The 22,992-nt window shown below is 37.8% G+C and overlaps 3 protein-coding genes across 3 annotated transcripts in view; 2 read left to right on the top strand and 1 right to left on the bottom strand.

Moving 5' to 3' along the window:
- Nucleotides 1-6,247: 6,247 nt before the first annotated feature.
- Nucleotides 6,248-11,216, top strand: LOC107683552 (uncharacterized). Its single transcript, XM_016479631.1, has 3 exons — nucleotides 6,248-6,728; nucleotides 8,453-9,145; nucleotides 9,428-11,216. Exons 1-3 carry the CDS (start codon nucleotides 6,686-6,688, stop codon nucleotides 9,511-9,513), a joined length of 822 nt encoding a protein of 273 aa, XP_016335117.1. The 5' UTR covers nucleotides 6,248-6,685; the 3' UTR covers nucleotides 9,514-11,216.
- A 140-nt stretch (nucleotides 11,217-11,356) lies between these two features.
- LOC107683551 (uncharacterized) lies at nucleotides 11,357-15,827 on the bottom strand. The gene is made up of 8 exons (XM_016479630.1): nucleotides 15,539-15,827; nucleotides 15,083-15,154; nucleotides 14,893-14,964; nucleotides 14,495-14,670; nucleotides 14,358-14,415; nucleotides 12,913-13,084; nucleotides 12,102-12,299; nucleotides 11,357-11,783 (listed from the first exon to the last, which is right to left on the bottom strand). Exons 1-8 carry the CDS (start codon nucleotides 15,548-15,550, stop codon nucleotides 11,677-11,679), a joined length of 867 nt encoding a protein of 288 aa, XP_016335116.1. The 5' UTR covers nucleotides 15,551-15,827; the 3' UTR covers nucleotides 11,357-11,676.
- A 3,746-nt stretch (nucleotides 15,828-19,573) lies between these two features.
- The window catches only part of zpax4 (zona pellucida protein AX 4), a gene marked incomplete at its 3' end in the record, with an annotated part of 6,047 nt that continues 2,628 nt past the window's right edge, over nucleotides 19,574-22,992 (top strand). Inside the window, exons 1-8 of the mRNA XM_016479650.1 lie at nucleotides 19,574-19,756; nucleotides 19,835-19,917; nucleotides 19,998-20,087; nucleotides 20,204-20,331; nucleotides 20,800-20,940; nucleotides 21,018-21,092; nucleotides 22,566-22,736; nucleotides 22,851-22,947. Of these exons, the coding sequence (XP_016335136.1) occupies nucleotides 19,734-19,756; nucleotides 19,835-19,917; nucleotides 19,998-20,087; nucleotides 20,204-20,331; nucleotides 20,800-20,940; nucleotides 21,018-21,092; nucleotides 22,566-22,736; nucleotides 22,851-22,947 (808 nt within the window). The remainder of the gene's footprint in view (nucleotides 19,757-19,834; nucleotides 19,918-19,997; nucleotides 20,088-20,203; nucleotides 20,332-20,799; nucleotides 20,941-21,017; nucleotides 21,093-22,565; nucleotides 22,737-22,850; nucleotides 22,948-22,992) is intronic.

Raw genomic sequence — 22,992 nt, 5'->3', positions numbered from 1 at the left:
GTAGGCCAATGTGAAAAAAAACAACAGCTTCAAAATTTGGATAAGTGTATGAAATTAACAAACAAAAGATAAAACTCCCTTAAAGTAATGCTAGCCACAGAGTTTAATTTACTCATAAATCCAAAACTGACATTTCAGACAGTTAGGTTTAGGATCAAAACCATGACTGGAAAACGTTAATTCTCTTCTGGGTTCTAGGACTACAAACTAAACAGCTGTATTTGTGCCTGAAATGTCAAGGACATCACTGACGCAAAAGAGGACCTGTGAGTGATCAACAGTTTTATGAAAATGTTGAAGGTGTGGCAACATGAAAGGAGAGAATGGAGTTTTTTCTTTACGCTACATGGTATAGGCTCATTAGTACCAGGACAGCGCCAAGAACCATTATATAACTGACATTAACAACTACAGCTCTTAGAAAACTCATGCATTCATGGAAAAATAGCGGCACTGACGTCACAACCAGTAGCCTAAGACCCTTTTATACACACCTCATAGAGAACAGATGGAAAAACAGAGGCACAGTCACTCTGCACATGGGATGCAAGAACCTTTATGCAGAATTTGATTGATCCAAACATTAGTGGAAAAAATAGGCATCTTAGCATGTATTTAACAGTCAATGTTAAACAACGTAAATGTACGCTAATTGTAAATGTAAGCAGTGCACAAATAACAACAGTCTACACCCAAAATAACATCAGCTGAAGGTCCACTACATACTATATAATGCATTCTCCTCTTGATCTTGTGAAGGGCAGGAAACCGTCTTCTTTTCCTGTTTAGTCTATGACATGGTGACATTCTTTTTCTGCTACTATAGTATCTTTTTTGGGGTGCTTTCATCAGTTTAAATTTGACATGAAGAAACTTCAGGCAACCGAAAAAAAGGTTTTAATGTAGATATCCCTTAACAAAAAAAAAAGAATGAAAAAAGCCTACAATGTTGTGATCGTAGTGGAAACTCAAAAGCACATTTTTAAAAAGTCGGCTCTGATTTGGATAAGGACATTTGTGTAAAATCACTATTATCTGGACAGTATTACAGTTGAATCACATTTTTTTGTCAAATAAGCTCAATTAATTAACTTATCTGACAGCTTGTTTTCTGCTTTACATATATTTACTGTATATATAGATCAGATAAAAAAGGAAATGAGCTCATAATCTAGCTGATGCAACTGAGCCGCAAGAAATTCATGAGTGAGGAAAAGAAAAAAATCTCTTATTCTGTGTACAGGACTAACGTCCCTCTTTCCCATATTAGGAGAAGAATAACTGTTTGTCATCACTGCCGTATCTGAGTGAGGAAAGAAACTGAGCAAATGTTGCCCGTCAGCGTCCAGACGCAGTTAGCATTAGTCATGTGACATTAACAGTGAGTTGAGCTGGTCAAGCTGTGGCTTTCCAGTACGAGACTTAATATTTTGTTAGATATTAACTTTTTCAGTCAGTAAGTGAGCCATTCAAAAATGTAGTTTTCCTCACTTAAACTACATCTGCTGTTTGTATTTAGTACATAGGTAAAACCTTATTCTGTCATGGACAACTCTTGTCCACATTACACATCCAGACAAACATGAGTAGAGGCACTCATAGACATTGTGTGCACACTTACTCATGCCAACAAGAAAGAACATTGAGGGATTTATTTTAGATAATGTGAGTGCTGTAATTGTGTTAAAATTGCTAGCAACTTTTCCACGACATTCTAATTTATTGAGATGCACCTGTAAATTAAAAACTTCTAATGAAAAAAAAAAACAAGAACAAAATTGAGGCCTATTATTTGCCTGATTGTTTCACATTGTAATTTAAGTAGTTTCTTTTGATGGAATGACCACATTTTAATTGAATGACTAAAAATGACCTAGAGTGTTATATTAATTGGTGCTGACAAAAATTTGGCATTATTTTTGGCATTATTACAAACATGTTTTTGAGTAATCTAGTTGTAGGTACACATTCATCTTGGAAAACATGACATTGTAATCTTAAAATTAATTTAACTTGTGGTTTTGTTTTCTAAGCATATGGGTAAAAAAATCATTTGTAAGTATAAAACGCAGCAAGTTTGAAATGATAAAGCATACACAATCCCATTATCTAAAAAAAGATCAACAGAAAGCTGATGCCTAGAAAATTATGTTTCTGCATGTGTTACTGCATGTGTTAAGTGTTGTTTTGTCAGCTAAATCTAGCATGCTGTTTGTCTTGTTTGATTAAAAAGAAGACTGTTTATATCTGTTCTAAAACATGAGATGATTACTACCTCATACTTCAACCAGTTAATAGAAGCTCATTTTAAGCAGTAGGCCTATATTAGGCAATTAGATTGATATTATCCTAATCATAATACTCCATGCCTGCAGGTTACTGTAAGGTTGTGAACTCCAAGCACATTACGTGGGATATGCTGCATAAATCGTCACAAGTAATCTAATAATGCTGTTTATTGCTCACTCACCTGTTACTAAATTTAGCAGCAGTGCTTTGTCAGAGGTCACACATAAATATTCCAGCACGCAGCTGTCTCTGAATCTGCTACAGCAGACAAAGTCCAGTACTAATAAATGTCTTCTTGTTCCCAATTAAAACAGAAATATACAGTATTTATATCACATCTCTTCATAATGGCTATCAGTCTTCTTGCACTATTTTGCCCTTTGAAGTTCATTAAACAGACAGTTATTATGTTTTATCACTTTAAAATGATGTACATTAACTGTTAGAATTTGGAGCTTCCACAAGTGTAAAACGTGCAATATACTTGTGAATGACATACTGTACATCTCTCACTTTTACATTTGAATCATATTTGTTATTGGCCTCATTATGATTAAGCATGATGACTTAGCACTAGAAGAATGTATTTGTGCATGTTAATGAATATTCACACAGACGCTCATGTAAAGCAAGTTAAACCACTTTAACTCAAGTATCTTAACACCCTTAGGCAACATCAGTCAGGTTGCTCCAAGAGGATTGTCCTTATAATATGTGGCCCTTTGTATCAAACATCTACTTAAATGGCTACTTGCATACTAGAGAGATGAAAAGAAAATGTCCAAGCAGTTACATCAATCACATTTTGGTCCATTAAATATGTCTCCTACTTAAGAGTTGGCACTGTCTGCTTTTTGAGATTTTCTTGTTTTTGTTGGAAAGTTTTAGTTTAGGCCTGTGAGATAAGATATGGAGGCTTTCAGAGAGAAGTGGGTGGTTACTCTGATTACTAAGATGTTGAGTTGAAGAAAGAAAGCAGAACGCACTTTTTATGCTTTGCTTCCCTGAAGTTCTCAGGCTCCACAAATAGCAACCCCACCCCTAAAAAAACAACAAACCTTAATGGTCACTAGATTAAGATCAGAGTTAAAGATCACAGATATGACAAAGTTTTATCCAGAAATAGTTGTATTTATTTTTATACAGCAGTTGGTGTTAAATTAATAATTTTTGCACACGATGACTTACTTGCTCATTGCCATCCTACTGGCAAAAAACATGAAGTGGTTTACGTCAAATGCTTTACCCGTGACAATTGTTCAGTTATTCCTGCATTGGCACTGTGCAATGAATCTGGCACACTGTGTTTCATGTTGGGTTTACGTGAAAGCAGTGTGTTTGTACAGAATATATTGGACTCATTATGTATTTAGAGTGTGTGTGTGTGTGTGTGTGTGTTTTGTTGGGGGGTGGGGGGTGGTAGTAGGTGGTGTCACTGGCAGTTGTATAATAGCACTGCTGTGCTTCCAGAGCTACTTTGGTGGGTGTGTCTCCCAAACCTCCCATTTGCTGATTACACAGGTGCTCAGTGTTCCTTCCTCAGTCCACACACATGCTATGAATTAACTCAAAACCAGGAAAACTAATTAAAACAGCAAAATGTTAAAATCATCAAAAATATAAGAAAGACATCCCATATTCTTCCTTTAGAGACTCTATTCAAAGAACTGAGATTCACTATTTAGTTGACAAAATTCCACAAAACCAGACTGGTGGAAATGGTGCTTACCAGTGTGTAGTGGAATAGAAAGAGATGAACGTGTGTAGCACAGAAAAAAATCATACAATACAAAACAATAACAGTAGTATTGCATTGAGAAAGCGCAGCATAACTAGTGTGTCGCAGTTTGAGGGGGCATCAGCAGGGCTGGACTGGGACACAATTTCAGGCCGGGAAATCTCACACTCATCCAGGCCACACAGAAAAAAAGGGGCCAAAATTGTACCTTTTGGGGTACAACAGCTTGACACTGTAGCAGTACACCGTACATATTAGCACCTTAAGAGTAGTAATTCGTACCCTTAGGGTACTAATTTGTAGGCCTACCTATTAGGGGTAAAAAAGGAACAAATATGTCCTTTTAAGGGTCCTGTTCCAGTGACAAGCTGTTGTACCCCAAAAGGTGCAATTTTGGCCCCTTATTTCCTGTTTATAGCCTATACATCCACAACAATTTCTGAAACCAGACAACCCTATTATTTGTATGGCCATCACATAAAAAAGGTCTGAATCCTTAGTCTGGGGCCGTGGAAAATAATTAAAGGTTCTCTCTTGCACTGAGAGAACCCCCCCCCCCAATTTCGATTGGAATATGTCATTTATTTCTGTGATCAAAAAGCTGAATCTTCAGTGTCACATGATCCTTCAGAAATTACTCTAATATGTTCACTTGCTGTTCAAGAAACATACTTGTTGTTATTATTATTATTATTATCATCAATATTTAAAACAGTTGAGTACACCAGGATTCTTTGATGAATAGAAAGGGGGATTATAGAAATTATTACTTTTATTTAGCAAGGATGCTTTAAATGGATCAAAAGTGATGATAAAGACATTTATAATGTTACAAAAGATTTCTATTTCAGATAAATGCTGTTCTTCTGAACTTTCTATTCATCAAAGAATCCTGGTGTACTCAACTGTTTTAAATATTGATGATAATAATAATAATAATAATAACAATAATAAATGTTTTTTGAGCAGCAAATCAGCATATTAGAATGATTTCTGAAGGATCATGTGACACTGAAGACTGGAGTAATGATGCTGAAAATTCAGCTTTGAAATCACAGGAATAAATTACATTTTAATAAAAATATTTCACAATATTACAGTTTTTGCTGTATAATAAATGCAGGCGTGGTGAGCAGAAGACACTTCTTTAAAAAACATTAAAAATCTTACTGATCAATACATTTTGACTGGTATTAAAACAATTTCTAAAGTGCCTAAATGTCAAAATTAGTACAATATATTTATTGAAAAAGTCTAATACACTATTGAATTATTAGGCTGTGCGATTTATGATTTATTATCGATTTATTATCGAATGAAAAAATCTGAAATGATCACGTTGGTACATCGAGAAGGCATAAATATAAAATAATAATAATAATAATAACTAAAAAAAACAAAAAAAACCAGGGCAGCAGGCCAAATCAGCCGCCAGGCCACCGTGAATTCTCCCGGATCTCCCGATGGCCAATCCGGGCCTGGGCATCAGCAACTGGGAAAGATGCGGGACATACTGTATAGTTCACTAGGAAACAGTTGGTCTCTTCAGCCCTTACTGAGGTTAAGTGCTTTGCTCTGGCACAATGGCAATAGATAGGATGCCTTATTCAATTCTCCAAGTGATGCATCACCTCCATATGGGAGTCAACAAGCAACTTTGGCATTAATAGCCCAGATTATTAACCATTAGACTGCTCACTCCACTAACTCTTTGAAGGTTGTTCAAAGAGGCATTGGTGTTAATTTGATAAATTAATTTGATAAACCCACGTTAGTCACTCTCACAGTTTATACCGTCACATTTTGTGCGATCTTTGTTAGGTCCAGTAGAAGTAGGCTACATTAGAAAGTGTTACAACCGAATGGTCAGCCATGATACATCTAGTTTTTTTAAACATACGGGATGAACAGCTTGTATTAATGTTATACATTTAATTAACAACAGAGCCTACTGATGATACCAATTAATTTAACGTGATGAAATGATCAAATGGTAGATTATAATTTCATACTTTATTAATGTTTTTGTCATTCATTTATATTTGATCACATTGTATCACCTGTACGTGCAGGTAAGCATACACCAGTCATAGTGAACGTGCAAAAAATTACTAAATACAGTAACAAACACATGCAGGTGTTTTGTTTGCTTATCAGTCTGTACCTACATCAAGCTTGGCATCATTCAATGCTATCTGGCATTTACTTTCTCTCTCCGCCGACCGTGCGCAAAGACACATTGTCTTTGTCCCTGGTGAATCTTATTTTGGGTACATCGCTGACGCTTTCTTGAGGGCTGAACTTTGCCCACACCCTCCTCATACACTTCCAGCGCTCGTTGACGCCGTGTCCTCATGGTTGTCTCCCAGCTCCCCGCGGAGGCGTGCCCACGCCGCTCAAATACAGCGCCGCAGACGCGCGTCTGACTCATTGGGTTTGTCAGAGCGTACAGTGAGGTAAGCAGAGCCGCGCTGCCCACGCCGAGGAGAACATGCGATTGTCTCGAACCATATCCACTCCCGACATAGAGACACAGCGCGTTCGTCTCAGTGTATAGTGAAGCGCCTTTGCCGATTTAGGAGAGAAAAGTTTTAGGAGGTGACAAAAGCTACGACGGTTTGGACGTCTACTTTCCATCCAGCTGTTTGTGGAGGACGCATGATTTACCTGTGCCGGACCAAAAGCGAAGATTGCATGAAAGGTGAGAGTCTTTCACTGACAAATCTTGGTGATTTGGAAAGGAAGTAGTCGCGAAAATATTGATGTGCTCTGTCGCCCTTATTAATTAAGCTGTACAAGTTTAAGATTGTCTTTCAACCTGATTAATTGAAACGTGGCTACTGTTTTTTTTTTTTTGCTGGAATATTTTAGAGTTGTGTATATGACTTTCCTAATGGACTGTGAACTAGTGATGGATGTCTGCCAGGCTCATTAGTCAATTTAAGAACTATTGAGTAAAATAAGTGTTTATTTCATGTTAATGTCATTTAGTGCTATTTGTATTTAACAATTTTACCTGACTAGAGCCCCAGTAAAACCAAGGTAGAATAAAAGCAGGCATTTTTAGGCTGGTTTAAGCTTGTTTTAGACTGATTTAAGTAAGCAGTATCAATATTGGCATCAGTTACTAAAAAAAGTAATATCAGTCAACCACTATGAAGTAATTACACTGGTTTGTAATAATTAACTCTTGAGGAGTTGCAGATGACCAGGTAAGGACCTCTGCTGAGTACAGTTAAAGATAGACTTTCAGTAAAAGCTGTTTTTTGCTTTGTTAACTGCAACATTTAAAAAAAAAAACTTGTATTTATTATTAGTCTGTGACTATGAGATAACCATCAGGATTACTTTACATTTACGCAGCTGTTTGACAATGAATGTTCTTATTGTGGGTATATCTAAGTGTCTCTTTCTACAGCAAATGTGGCAACATAAAACACATTGGACAAATTTTGGGTTTAAAAAAAATCTGCTATTTCTGAGATAGTTCACGAAGCACATTGTGGTTCAGATGTTCACAAAGGTATTCTAAAGGAATGGTAATTTCCTTACAGATGTGCTTGTGTGTGTTTGTCTGCTTGTTGCCAGTAGATCAGATCAGTCTATTTTATTTTGTGTTTGCATTTCTCACCTGACACACGCTATTACACACCATTGTCTTTTGGGACAAGAAATATTTTCAAGGTGGCGGGATGTCGTCTAAAGCTGTTTCCTGTAGAAAGTTTCTCCTCAACAATAGGCATTGGGGCTAAAAACAGTTGGAGGTCTGAGTGGTGACCAACATCAGAAGCATCTGAGGATGCTGAAATAATGGGCCAGAAAAAAAAGAGAGCACAATGGTATGGGCCACATGGCCAGCACAATGTGGGAATAAAAGTGATGTTTTTGGGAACACGAGACAAAAGAAAAACTAGCTGCCAGTGTTACATAACTTCTGCAAGGCAGAACTACAACACCCCTCTGTGCATTTAGACTTGACCTAATGAGGCCCTCAAGGGCATGTTAACACGGGTTGGTTCAAATACATGTTTGAAATGGGCGTTGTTATCGTCCTTTTTCCAGCAGAGTGTCTCAGATGACTCACAGACGACAGATGTTCTTCCACTCCTGCTAGACACAAATGCTTAATATTTGAAGCTCCTGTGCTGCATGCAGGAGGAGACAATGCATAAGTGTGTTAATGCTTGACTGAAAGCCAGAGCTGGCAGACAGTTGCAGTCAGATTGCCACATAAGAACAATGTTCTGGGTCATTTTATGCTTAAACATTAAGGTAGTGTGTGGTTAAATATGAGGTGAAAAACATGGTTAAGAAAAGCAACACTTGGACCACACGCGTAAATATCTCTTTGGGGTAAAAAGCATGTTGTGTTAAGATTTTCACCTCATGAGCATGAAAACATCTTTCTCTTGTTCTTTGTTTCAGATCTCAAGGCTATACTGAGTTGCACCACACTGGGAGGCTTACTGGATAAGCAGGAGAAGTATCCCTGTGACTCCAAAAAAGTGTCTCCGCTTCTATCTTCTCCCACGATGGCCCTGGCCTCCTTCCATCTGATGCAAACTCTAAAGAACTCTCCGGCGGCTCTGCGTCGGCGATTCCGTCGCGACCGAACAGAGAGCCTGTCTCACGGCGATCCCCTCTTCAAGGTGCACTACCTTGGCACCAAGAAGATCTTCTCCCTGGACTTGGAGCAGGCGGAGGATGCCATCGATCGACTCCTGGATGGAGCCCCTGGGAAGCTTTCTAAAGATCACGCCCTAGTAGTGCGACCCCGATACGTCGAAGTTAAAGAACTGAGCACCGGAAGGCAGCTCACCAAGACCTACTTGCAGGATATTGCGTACTGCGCCTCGCACACGGCCAGGCCCAATGTGTTTCTGTACATCTGCAGGCAGCCCGGTCAGCAGCTGCAATGCAGAGTGTTCTGGTGCAGTCGGGCAGAAAGGGCGAAGGACATGACAGCCTGCTTGGCGATGTCGTTTCAGAGAGCGCTAAATGACTGGCAGGGTGGATGCGCCACGTTGCCGCAAGGGGAAGGGATCACTAAAGAGCCAGAGATTTCTGGTACGCCCACTGCATCCAAAGGCTCAACATTGCCAGCTAGTTTGGGAAAAGGTGAGTTAAAGCAGGATAAAGTGGAGACAGATGAGTGCTGTACTCTTGTAGCTTAAACAAAAGATGCTAGCAATGCCAAGGTCATGGGTTTGATTCCCAAGGAATGCATGAACTGATCAAATGTGTACCTTGTATGTAATGCAAGTCACTTTGGATAAAAGCGTCTGCCAAATGCATTAATGTAAAGAGTGTGATGAATGCAACCAGAAAATTGCATTTGCTCAGTGTTCTATTTTTCTGTTTAAAAGTTGTAACTGTTTTGTTTTGGATTTTGTGTTACAGTCCGTTGGAAGAAGAGGGAGTCAGTGTCCCGCAGTCCTCTCCGTGCCATTTCCAGAAGAGGTTCTGCCAGTGACAACTGGCATTGATGGACCCCGTCCCACCCTGAAGCTTGACCACATTAATTTTTTTGATGCTTGGGATTTTCCAGCATGGAATGTGAGGAAAAGGACAACCACACCTACAACTGGTGGAACGTTTGATCTTTGATAGAGTTTGCAACTCAAGTTCAGAGTCTGTATTCTAAACAGCCACTGCATTTGAGTTTACGGATTTACCAAAGTGATAAAATGTAAGTTTCCAGAGATCACTTTTTTTGGTTTAGGAAATTGATGGGTTCAGTCATGCTGGTTTAAATTTCATCTCAGTTTGCTTAAGGACTATGAGACACAACTAAAACTGCTAACCTGAGCTGAACTGGTATCTAGTTTTAAAGCCATGTATGTATCACAGAGTTGAGTTTTTCTAGTCAGTCTCCTCCTGTGTGTACACTACATGTCTGGGTAGTTTGTTAATGAGACTGATGAGCAGTCAGACAGGCTTTGTTTGTATTAGAGGTGTCAGGTGAGGATCTGTGTGGGAAGTGGGTGGATGCTAAATGATGGTAAACAGTAGGACCAGCACATAAAAGTAAACGCTTTGGAAAAGTGTTTCTATCCCAAATGCACAAAGGAAGCAATGGTTTTTATGCTGTAAATGGCATTTTAAAGACAATCAGTTTTATTCTAAACTACTGTATGCTTTCACATGCTCTTTTTTTTTTTTTTTTTTATATGGCCAAAACCTTCACGCATTATTACCAATGACTGAATTATAATTACACCATCAATGTGACCATCATTCATGGTGTATTATGTACTGCATAATTATATACTGTCTTGACAATCAGGGCTGGTTGTAATTTGGCGTTTTGGTACTGAGATTCTTGTTTCTGGTTGTCTTTCATAGCCATATAATATCCTGCTTTGCCTGGTTCTACCTCAGTTTGCCATTTTTATTCAGCTTTGAACTTAAAGCGTAAGTTCTAATTCCAAACAGATAATGAAGATTAGCAGTATTGCTGTGTGCTTTTAAAATGAGATTATTCTTTCTATGCACCTGCATTCCAGCAGTTTTTGAGGCCATAATGGCTCATGCCCCCCCCCCCCCATTTTTGGCTTGTTTTACTACATCGGCCCATTTTTCTTTGAGAAGGAAAAAAGCCCAATAAGTCACTGTCTCCAGGCAACAGCTAATGACGTCAGAATGCTGACTGATTCAAAGGTATGCTTGTATAGAGCGTCCTTGAAAAAGCAGCATCTTTGCACTGCAGTTATATGTAGTTATAAATTGCAAGGAAGCATTTTTAAGTGGCCTGGTTGCACAAACCAAGTATTTTAAAGGAGGACACGCATGACTGGAACAATCAACATTTCCTAGTACAAAAGATTGTCCAGCACCTTAAGTAGCTATTTCCCTAACACTGTTACATACGCTCACTAAGAATCGCATCATATATCACAGTAGTATACAGTCGGTGCCTCACGGTATTAGAAATTCTGCCTCATGTGTTAGGCCAATTACATCAAAGGATTTCTTTTTTAATTTTATCCTTATGGATTTTATTTAAAGTCGTATTAAACCGTATCTTGCATTACAACGACCTCAGATCTGTTGTTGGATCTGTTCTGTCTGCTTTATGAGGTGTTTAATGTTCTATGAATGTTCTTGTACCTTCTTTTAAACCTATTTTTGTGTAGATATTTAAATATTAAATGTATTTTATGGAATATTAAACTTTCTATACGTGAAACATTTGTGTCTTGTATTCTATTAATTTATTAAACACGCAAAAGTCACCACAAACTTTTAAGAAGCCAGTTGTTACTTGAATTTCAGGACAGATTAGGTCTTTAAAGAGGGAGCCGTTTCTGTGTAAGTCATGGGGCGCAAATCTTTTAATGTGAGGGATTAAAGTATTCTCGTCTGATTTAGTAACTTTTCAAAGACGTACGTGGTTCACAAAAACATGCAATGGCTGACATTTAGAAGCTTACAGTCACCGGGCTAAAGCTGTCATTATTAAACCTCTTTGTTTGTACATAAATGAATGGTCTTTAATATAAAAAATAAATAAATAACAAAACAGGTTAGTTCATGGTTCAGATTGTTACAATATTAGATTCTAGGAGTTTTAGGCCAGATAGTAAAAACGGTGATCCTTTGGAGTTTAATACCCTTGGATGTTGTTGATTTTTTTTGAAGTACCCGTTTCAATTGGCGAATAAAGGACTTGGAGTCCTGTCGCTGCCTTGAAACCTTTGTACCTCAGAGAGGCTTTGGAAATGAAGTCGTCTCAGTGGCTTCAACTCTTCCACAACTAAGAAATAGGGTAGAGGAAATACGTGTTAGAGGAAGATGGTCAAATCTAGCCAAAGGCCTGTTTCACACAAACCACTAACCGCTGTGGCTCTATGCAGAAAAATAAGTGCTTTTGTGCCACAGCAAAATGAATATATGCAACAGACACAGGATGTATGAAGCAGGTCTAAGACTTTGCTATGTTTAGATTTTTGTATTGTTTTTCTTGCTCACACCCTTTATCGTATGAGCACAATGACAAAAGAACGTTCCAAATATTTGGATCATAGATTTCCCGGACTCCTATCTTTCAAAGTAACTCAAGCTCTGTGCTCACCCAGATCATAGAACGGTTCCTCTCGGCTTCCCTGAACCACAATCATCTCCAGGAAATTCAGGAGTGCCCCAGTGACAAGGAAGCGCTCTGGGAGGGACAGGGTTTGGAGGTAGCGCATGTCCAAAGAGAAGGGGTTGTCGGGAGGCGGCATGGTGCACAGTCCCACCAACTCACTCACTACATCCCATACATGAGTTCCTACAGGGTAGATGAAAGGTTTGTGTGTTATGTAAGACCCTTGTAAAATGAAAAGTACAGATGTTTGATTACTATCCTTCTGGTGGACTTGGGGGTTGATATGCTTTATGGTAACACAGCAATATATGGATATACAACTACTAAAGCAAGTTGTATGTATATTTATACATAATATTTAGCATGTTTCGCAATATTCCCCTTTCTGTCAAACATATTTTATTGGACTGTCCAGCTTTTAATGTATGTAGAAAACTCTTTTATGAAGTGAACTCACTTTTTGCCAGAAAAAGTTGTACAATTTTTATCATATGTTAATGTAAAAAATCTTGTGTGATATAACTTGTGTTTGTTTGTTAGCAGGTTTTTATTGTATTTGTTATACTTGTATTTTTTTTTATTGTTTTTGCCATGAAAATAGCCTAAGATGCTGACATGGCATTAAATAAATATATACTACTACTACATAATCTTTAACCTTGTTTAAAAAAAAATAGTAAACGTTTCCAAACGTTGATCCAGGAACATAAAGAAATATTGTATATAATAAAATTGTGAAAAAATGGCCAATAAAAGTTGAAGATGGTGAAATAAAGAAGTTTAAAGATATTAAAACCTTGGGATGTTGAAACCCAGTCTGTGATGGACTTCAGCTTCATTGGTGTATCTTTGACTAGCGTATCAGTTCCTCCGACGTTTACTAGGCGCTCATGATTGGATCGAATCCAGACATAAGGTTGCCCATACTTGGCATAGCCGGCTAACAAGAACAGGGTGCAGTTCATTTCCTGCAATGAAAAAAAATCTTTTGAGAGCCTTGACCACTGCAAGACAATCAGAAATTTCATCTTGATAACTTACAGAAAACCTAAAAGTTAAAGGTAAACTATTGTATATACAACATTTTATTACAGGTGCACCTCAATAAATTAGAATGTCGTGGAAAAGTTCATTTATTTCAGCAATTCAACTCAAATTGTGAAACTCGTGTATTAAATAAATTCAGTGCACACAGACTGAAGTAGTTTAAGTCTTTGGTTCTTTTAATTGTGATGATTTTGGCTCACATTTAACAAAAACCCACCAATTCACTATCTCAACAAATTAGAATATGGTGACATGCCAACCGGCTAATCAACTCAAAACACCTGCAAAGGTTTCCTGAGCCTTCAAAGTTTCACAATTTGAGTTGAATTACTGAAATAAATGAACTTTTCCACGACATTCTAATTTATTGAGATGCAACTGCATATAGCAAGAGTGCATTATGCAACTTAATTGTATTTCATCTTTAATCTCTTTAATTGATATGTGCACTACTGTCCAAACATTTGGGTTAAGTAAAAAAAAATCATAATTATTTTAAAATAGATTAAAATAACAGTTATTTTAAATGGTAATAATATTTCATAATATTACTGTTTTTACTGTATTTTTGATCAAATAAATGCAGCCTAGGTGAGCATAAGAGATTTCTTTCAAAATCATAAAAGCTTACAGACCCTAAACTTTTGAACGGTAGTGATTATTTTTTCAAACCTAAACGAATTGCCTGTGTATTTTAAGATTAGTAATGTTCTTAATATGTGACCCTGGACCACAAAACCAGTCATAAGGGTCAATTTTTCAAAATTGAGATTTATACATCATCTGAAAGCTGATAAGCTAAATAAATAAGTTTTCCATTGATTTATGGTTTGTTAGGATAGGACAATATTTGGCCGAGATACAACTATTTGAAAATCTGGAATCCGAGTGTGCAAAACCATCAACATATTGAGAAAATCACCTTTAAAGTTGTCCAAATGAAGTTCTTAGCAATGCATATTACTAATCAAAAATTACGTTTTAATATATTTACAGTAGGAAATTTACAAAATATCTTCATGGAACATGATCTTTACTTAATATCCTAATGATTTTTGGCATAAAAGAAAAATCTATAATTTTGACCCATACAATGTATTTTTGGCTATTGCTACAAATATACCCCAGCGACTTAAGACTGGTTTTGTGCTCCAGGGTCACATATGTGAATTTGACATTGGCAATGATACTCACAGGAACAGCGATCTCTCTCTCACTGGGTGAGGCTGGGAGAAGATGAGAATCAACATTCCTGTGAGTGAGTAATGAAAATAATTGATATACAGCACTTAGTTTATAATTGCTACAGTCCAAGGATATTTTTCCTCCACCTGCTGGGAGTTTGTTGCTGTGTGGCGTCTGGTGTCTCTGGTTTGTACTGTGGAGGTGGCCCTTCTCCTGCTAAAGGCGAGCTGGCGTAGTCGCTGTCCAGACTGTAACTGCTACTGCAGGTTGAGCTGGTAAAGGTGGAGGCCACAGACACGGCGAACCCAGGAGAACGCCATCTCTGTGAGCAAAGAGTCATGTTGCCATAAGATACAACTGTCACTGATGCAGCAGCACTTAAGCTTGAGATTAACTATGTTTAATGTTTCCAGAGATAAACGTGTATGTTTGAAGCTGCACTTTATGACTTAACATCTCCAAACATCTTCTCAAACACATTTTTAATATAAAAAAGTCTGAGAGAGAAAACAAAAAGGGACAAACAGAGAAACAAAGACCCCACCAAGTCATCATTGACCACAGTCAGCAGAAGTTCCTCTCTCCCTCTTAGCCAGGGCTGAAAATAATGGAAGCCCTACAGACAGACATAAAACATAGCAAAAACAGCGGCATGAGCTTTAATTACCTCAGCAAGTCGTGCAGTTTTAATTAAATATGAAACTGTAAAAAGTATTGCTTCAGGAAAAGCCCACCTGTAAAGAACCCAGTATTGCAAGCTCCGACAGGAAGTGCTGAAATCTCGCCCTTTGTTCATGTTCCTGCATCTATCACAAAGGCAAAACAGTTTAGATAATTAGTTGTTCTTATAAGGTACACAATACACACTTATATAACAGCAAATGGCTTTTAATGGCGAATGAACAAGATTTGATGAAGCCCACATCCACTAAGGGCTCGTCGCTTCGTTACGAGGCAACGGCAACCAAGCCTGTCATTGCCAGCGATGGATTGAGAAAATAAAACCCTTTGCATTTAATATGCGAATATACAGTTAATGTTTTCACCAAACACATCATCATGATACGACCTCTGCAACACCGTTTATGGCTGTCAAACTAAATCTAACCGGTTAGTTACCGAAATATCTGGAAATTTGAGCATAAGCGCATAAATAAGCATGCAATCAAAAGACATTTTCATATACTTACACCAGAGCTCATGTTTACACGTACACTGATGGACACTCAACCCAATTCGCTGTAAATGAGATGCATTTACATTGAGCAAATTAATGCAAGCACACTGTCACGCCTATTCCCACATCCATTTCTTTGTCTTCCCTCTGCAATGCATTGTATCAGTTTTTTGTTCAATTAATAATACATGCAATAGTCTCTTATCCTAATGCTTTTCCTCCACGGTTTTAGGTGTTTCGGATTTTAGGTCTTATTTGGTATTTGATCTCGCGCTGATCATTGTGCAGATGCTTCTGTCGCGCACAAGGGATCATCTGCGTGTTGTGCTCTTAAAGGAAAACGAAACCATATCGCATAACACCTGTGTGTATAATACTTATACTTTGATGTATTTTTGGAGAGTAACATTTAACACAACATAACAGGATAAATTTGAGGAATCAAATCTAGTCAATTTATGACCAACCATAAACAGTTCTGACCAACAGGTAAAATCTGGGACTATATAGTCACTGCTATTTTGTATTCAGTTAAGAATTATTCAGTGTCTATGTAGCTAAATATAATAGCGGTGTCGTCAGGCACTGTAATTTAGCAACATGGTTATTATTTGCATTTAGCCACAGTGCGTAATCAGCCATCACTTATTGCGTAATAACCAAAGTTAACTGATTAAAGTTAACTGCTCCGGGTGTGTGTTCACGGTGTGTGTGTGTGTGTTCACTGCTGTGTGTGTGTGCACTTAGGATGGGATAAATGCAGAGCACTAATTCCTAGTATGGGTAACCATACTTGGCCACACGTCACGTCACTTTAAATGAAGAAATTATGCAGTATTATTGCTTATGAATCTGTGGTTTGCATGTCTTAGAAGGGTTATAGGCTGGGGTTTAGATGGTAGGCCTGGTGGTCCCCCAGCCTGGCCAGCTAACAAGTGCCCCTAAACCACTCTAAAACCGTCAAACCAGATTTCAAAGTTTCCTCATGTCATATAATCATCTGTCTCCCATTACTAATACTGCCTGTGCCAATACATTGGTGACTTGCACATCAGTAGGCTACGTTTGTATGTATCATGTTCTTTACCCTGATAGCACACGTACATCACGGAGATGTCTATTTGACGTCTGCATTTACATCTGCAAGACATTTTTTTAGAGTGTTTGCTCATCTGCAATACGTCTATAGGACGTTTCCTATCAGATGTCAAATAGACGTTTAGAAGATGTCTTTAAGATGTTTATGATTTAGAATGAATGTAAAACTGACATCTTAAAGACGTCTATCAGATGTTTATACACAGCAGATGCTTTCCAGATGAAGCGATCCTTAACAGACATCTTGCAGACGTGCGTGTGCTATCTGGGTGAGGGTTTCATCTGATTATTACCATAAAAGGTCATATTTAATTTCAGCACATGAATCAATCACACGTACTATACAATTCAGGTTCACAAAAAGGACACAATCTGTAGCTGGTGAATTCTGTGTTGACTAGAAATGACTCACTGCATATATCAAGCAAAATGATGTCACGCCACCCTGTTGCCCACAACAGGAAGTGAACACAATTGCAGCCATACAATACTGCCAGAAGAGATTCAGTGGAATGTGTATTGTCTACTAGCTGCAAAAACACTCTGGGCCAGAACACATTATGTACTTTCTGTTTTAATCAGTCATCTTATTAATTGTTCTGCTGTAAAACCAAAACGCTGGACCAATGTAGGGTACTGATGTCACGGTTTCACTTTTAGTCACTTCTCAGAATATAATAAAGAAGCATGATATGAGTTCACTGTTTCTCATTATAGTTTGTGATAGTTTCTTCCTCTTTCTTTCAAGGCGACCATCATTCCTAAATGCTACTTCTAGTTTCAAATAAAAATAGTGTTTTTAAAATGGATGCCAAAAGCTTTGGTTGTGACATTTTAGTATTAAAAACTATTTCAAATATGAAATATTCAAAAATGAAATTACTCCGTTTTATAGTGTTACCTCTGTTCATTTAAGTGGTATGTTATCGGAAGGTTTACGTTTCAAAACTGACCTCACTTCCTGTCTGACAGTTTAGCTGACAGCATTATGTTCTTTTCCTGTATATAGCTACACTGTGCTTTTTAAGCACTATGGACATCCTGTAAAGATTACGTAGCCTGAAAAGAGCTCAATATTCAGCCACTGTTTATTTAATTAATCAATGTAAATAAGTCACTTCTGGACCTTCAATGTGAGAATCTTTATAACAGAGAAGTACAGTGTGTCTACTCTATTCAATTACACTGAAAAGCTTGTTTCATTCACTAATTTTGCTCTTTCCATTCAGACAAACCCTTCAAATGTCCCCTGAAATATATCCACTCATTAGCCTAACACAAAATATTCTTTTTGTTTTAGCCCTGATTCATAAAAGCTGGAGAATGTGGTGCAGGTTGTGTCAGTTCATTCATTTGTTTCAGGCCAAAAGATTTCATTCCATTGAACACTGCTGTCTTTATGCTTTATGTTCAGTCCTTGAGTGAATTGTGTTAGTCCATTTTATTTTATTCTGTTTCCTTTCCACCTCTCATCTTTTGGATGCTGATATGTGGATGGGTGCTGAAGGCCATGCTGTGAGTGCAGAATAAGACTCAAATGGGAGGAAAAGACTTTAACAGATGTCAGCACCCCTTTTGGAAAAGACAGTTTTGCAGTCCATTTGAACTTTAGGATAGAATTGGTCATATAAATATATATAGCTCATAGCTCTCTGTCATCGTTTTTATAAATCGAAAATTGAAACTCACTTAAAACCCCCTTATTGTTTTATTATGTTAGACTTGTCTTAGTGATTTCTGTTATTCCCCTTTATGGAAGGGAAAAAATAGAGAAATAACTGTGACTGATCACACAGAGCTGGTCTGTCATGCTGGGGGCATTTCCTGCAAGCATGTCATATCATGATGACACTACAGATGTGACTCACACATTCTCAGGCCTAGATGTAATGCAAATTCAATTACATTTTCATTTTTATATGGTTCAACTTTGTTTTTGTGATATTTTAGTATGTCTTTTTTATTATTGAGTTAGTGGCAAGAAAATGTTATAGTGTTTCTGTGACATTTTACAGTTAATTAAATATAGTGCAAGTAATTATGACAGCATGTACAGGCAAATCATCTATTTAGCTTTATTTATTGGTATCATGTCTCCATATGTTATATGCTTAGTTAGTACATAATTTATTTGATACTCTGTATTTCTTTTAGGATCGTCAAATTCTGTCATTTTAACGCAAATGCTTCCTGGCACAGTTTTATGTATCTTTGCTCCCACCTTGTGGACAGATACACCATTACATTGGTTTAATAATCTAGTCAGATTTATTAAATTAATTCAGAATGAATGATTTGTTGTACAGCTGAAAAGGTTATATCTCAAAATACCAAATAAAAATTAATGGCTACAATGAGTGAATAACTTCAAGACTGAAAGAAATGAATGATTAGAAGAACAGTAGTATTATGTATGTATGACTCTATGTTTAAAGTGCAACACTTTGATCCAGACAGAATGGCTTGGTTAGTACACTTAAATTACACCTTAACCTTGCTGTTCCTTTACTTGTTTCACAGTGATTTTATTCCTGCTTTATACTGTGTATTTTATATAAGCCAACAAATATCAGCCCGCAAATAAATATTTAAACTGTGTTCTTCTTTTCCTCTTTAATATTTTATGACAACAGCAATGACTACCATGCATGTGTAGATATTTTTTTCTTCTCTCATTGGTTGTTTTGTTGTCTCTGAACAGATTAAGTTCAATTGCCGAACTCACAACATACTAATTCAATATTCCTTTATTATTATTGTTGTTGTTGTTGTTGTTGTTGTCATAAAGCTAATTAATATGTATTTTTTAAAACCATTTTCAGCTTTGGATAATGGGCGGGGGTTCCAGCCAACTAGGAAAGTCTGGAAAAACCAGTGATTGCAACCAATGAGTTAATTATGTCATGTACTAATAAGCACAGCTGCTGTTGAAGTAGCCAGTCAACACATCCAACTGCTAACAAGTCAATCAACATTACACATTTAAAATATAGCCGTCAGTCACATGTTGTCATTCTTAGTCGCATAGTTCAGGATATTGTTTTAGTGCTAATGTAGGTTTGGTAGTGTTTTAGGCTTTCACATTACAGACACTTAGTTAATCAGTGACTATGGCTTTTGGATTTGTTTCAGGGTAATTGTTTTCTAAGACTTTTTTTCTGTATGTAATATGAATCCATTAGCAACTTGGGTTTGTTCATGTCTTTATTAGAGGCCTGCTTCTCCTGTGTGCAGTAGCTTGTGCACTGCGTGACTCTAAAAACACATTGCAACAGCCCTCCAGACTTCCACAAGGTAAGGGTTTGCAGAAAGATGGCTTTCATTATGTGTTTTCTTGTTTCAAACTGCGTCTTTGTCTTTTGTTTTGTTCATAGTTCCCATTGTGGTTGAATGCAAGGCCCATTCCCTGTTCATCTCAGTAGACATACCACCTTCTGGCAGTGAGCCTCGTTTTGAGGCCATTGGTGCGTTTGACCCCCTTTTTCTTTTTTTCCTTATGTCTTTACTAATATAGTTTAATGTGGTGTATGGGTTTTTTCCCCCCTTCTCTTCTCTTCTCTTCTCCTTTCTGGTCTCTTAGATGCCACAGGTGCGTATCCTGTCACAGAGAGCTATGGGGCTCAGTGTGGTTACACTTACTCTGTCCTGCCTTTGCTGGGTCGTGTTGATCTCCGAGCATCATACTTCTCCTGTCACACGGGAAATCGGGTACAGAATCCAAAATAGAAAGTTCAAAAGAAGAACCATTTAAGTCTTGTTACTTGATCAAATGAATGCATATTTGCTGAGTACTACACTTCCATAACTGTTTGGAAAAATTAGCTTTGTTTAGCGGAGATGTAGCATTTCTATTTTATAGAAGTGGTCTTTAAAACTCTGTTCAAAGAATTCCAAAATGTTTCACTGTTTAAGCATCATGACTGTTTTCAGCATTGAGGAATGTTAGTTGTGCACCAAATCAGCATGTATGAATGCTTTCTTGGGATTGTGTGATTTTAAGCTGTTGACCTTTCAGTTTTGTCACAGGAATGCAATTAAAATGTGTTCTAAACTAGTAGTTTGTTTTTGACCCTTCATAACATAAAACTATTTCAATCAAATGCAGCTTTTTGTTAGTATGATGATTACTTAAACGTTCTTTGTGACCCCAAGCTTATAACTTATTGTGATTTTCAGAAAGATGAGGTCTTCACCTTCATGTTTGGTGTGTTCATTATGGATAAGAGTGGCAAAGACTCATTTTTCAATGTCTCCAAGACTTGCTCTGTTCCTCCTTTCTCTCCGAGGGTGGTTACATGTGAGGAGAACTACATGGAGGTATGAGAATGAACTTTCAGCTTTCATATAACGCATTTGCCCTGCTTTATTTGTAAAGTGTTTTTCCTCTTCAATAGGTGTCTGTGAGAACTGATCTACCTTGTCCTACAGCTGGCAGTATTAAAGAAGACTTCTCTGCAGCTTTAGCTGTGGTAAGCAACTAGTTTTTGTTCTTAAAGGGGTCATAGGATGTTGCTAAAAAGAACATTATTTGGTGCAATGCATTTATGTGATTTAAGGTTCCAAAATCGTATTATTTTCCACAATGTACACTGAAAAAAATGATTAATTGAATTTACTAAATTTAAGGTAAGTGGTTGCAATCAATTTATTTTAGATACATTTCAACAAACAAATTTAACTGATTAACTTTCAACATGTTTTTATTTTTTAAATGTAGTTAAAAAATTGTTTGCAACCACTTACCTTAAAATTTAGTATCATTTTTTTTTCAGTGTACATTGTTTCTCCTCTATGCCCTGCCTTTCTGAAACGCGTCGATTTTTACAAAGCTCATCGGTCTGAAAAGCGGGGTGCTCTGATTGGCCAGCTATCCAGTGTGTTGTGATTGACTGAATACCTCAAGCGTGTGACAGAAATGTTATGCCCCTTACCATACTGTGTTTCCATCATAGTCTATGGTTTCCCTGTGTCCCGGCGCGATGAGACAAAACCAATAAAACCCATTACAAACGAGGCATTTGTTGCATCCAGTGGGGACATAATTACTGATTGTAATGACTTGTACTGTGTTTTTATGCTTTGCGTTGCATATTGCGCCGCGTAAACCCAAAACCATGTCTGCATTTGTGATCGGAGAAATGACAAACTAAGCGCTATTCTACACTGCTCAAACTCGCGTTTGAATCATCAGTGGCAAATTTAAATATAAAAACCGTACTTGCAGGCTGGGAGTCAGAAGCGCCAGACTGTCCTTGCAAAGTTGGAACTGCCCCACTTTATAGAAACCTTGTCCTCTTTTGGAAGGCCAAACAAGGTATTTTCGCTTTCCCAACGAAACGCACAGTGGCTTGAGTGAGCGGCGCCCGGCGGATTCGACAAAGGAGGCTTGTGGCAGCCACATGTGACGACCCCTGGCTGGACTCCGCTTCGGCCACGGTGAAGGCCGATCCGGCGATCCACAGCGCGAAGTTGATGTTTTTCCTCAGCAACCAGAACTGATCAACTCCAGGTATGATGAAGCAGATATCATCCTCTTTTGGAAGGCCAAACAAAGTAGTTTCGCTTTCACAACGAAACACACGGCATATTCACGACATGGCGGCGGCAACAATACTACAGCGAGAATAAGTTACGCCGCCTTTGCGTGAACATTTGGGCGGTGTTATGCAAATAATCCCACACAGTGACAGATATGTGGGGGCGTGTTTAAACGAGGCGTTTTAGGAGGGCATGGACAAGTCTTAACTTTTATAAAGAATATCTCTTTGGATTTGAGGCTTTAGTCTTTGCAACTTTACAGGTCTTTATGCACCAAGAGCTTGTAACACTCCAAAGAGAAAGGAAAAATTGAAGTCGCGTCATATGACCCCTTTAAGGAGTTAACTTTTTTTTATTTTTTTTTTTAAATCGTGGTCTTTGGTACATTTTGTTTTTGCTACCAGGCCCAAAGTTCAGCTGTTGAGGCCTGGCAGGTGATGCTACAACGAGAGGGCCAGCAGTCTGAGGTCATGTCAACTGAAAATGCTGCTACTCTGGGCTACTTCATAATGGTCACACCTGGCAGACTTGTCCTTCGAACAACCTTTGGACAACGCCATGCTTCTGTAAAAATGGTATGGTGGTTAATGTCATCTAACTCTCTGAATAGGGGCATGTGACCTGATCTCAAGTGTTTACAAGGCAATCCTAAATGTTTAATCTCAATTGCTGCATCAAACTTGTTTCAGGTTAATGGTGTTGCGGTTGAAGTGATCCGAGCCACAGTGTTTTTCAGACAGAACTGGATGGTGGTCATGGTTGACCTGGTTGCTGCCTGTTCACTGGGTAAGAACCAGTGTGTGGGTTTTGGTTTTATTTATTTTTATCTTT

Source organism: Sinocyclocheilus anshuiensis, unplaced genomic scaffold, assembly GCF_001515605.1.
Source record: "Sinocyclocheilus anshuiensis isolate Anshui unplaced genomic scaffold, SAMN03320099.WGS_v1.1 scaffold874, whole genome shotgun sequence".
Taxonomy (NCBI): Eukaryota; Metazoa; Chordata; class Actinopteri; order Cypriniformes; family Cyprinidae; genus Sinocyclocheilus; species Sinocyclocheilus anshuiensis.
This window is presented reverse-complemented; position numbering and strand designations above follow the sequence as displayed.

What these genes read in the sequence shown, in the direction of transcription:
- LOC107683551 (XM_016479630.1), bottom strand. An exon ending in CTGTGGTCAATGATGACTTG is followed by an intron (nt 14,671 to 14,892) that starts GTGGGGTCTTTG and finishes CTTTGCTCACAG; the next exon opens with AGATGGCGTTCTCCTGGGTT. An exon ending in GGAACCGTTCTATGATCTGG is followed by an intron (nt 11,784 to 12,101) that starts GTGAGCACAGAG and finishes CCTATTTCTTAG; the next exon opens with TTGTGGAAGAGTTGAAGCCA.
- LOC107683552 (XM_016479631.1), top strand. Translation starts at nt 6,686, where the DNA reads ATGATTTACCTGTGCCGGACCAAAAGCGAAGATTGCATGAAAG. An exon ending in AAGCGAAGATTGCATGAAAG is followed by an intron (nt 6,729 to 8,452) that starts GTGAGAGTCTTT and finishes TCTTTGTTTCAG; the next exon opens with ATCTCAAGGCTATACTGAGT. An exon ending in GCCAGCTAGTTTGGGAAAAG is followed by an intron (nt 9,146 to 9,427) that starts GTGAGTTAAAGC and finishes TTTGTGTTACAG; the next exon opens with TCCGTTGGAAGAAGAGGGAG.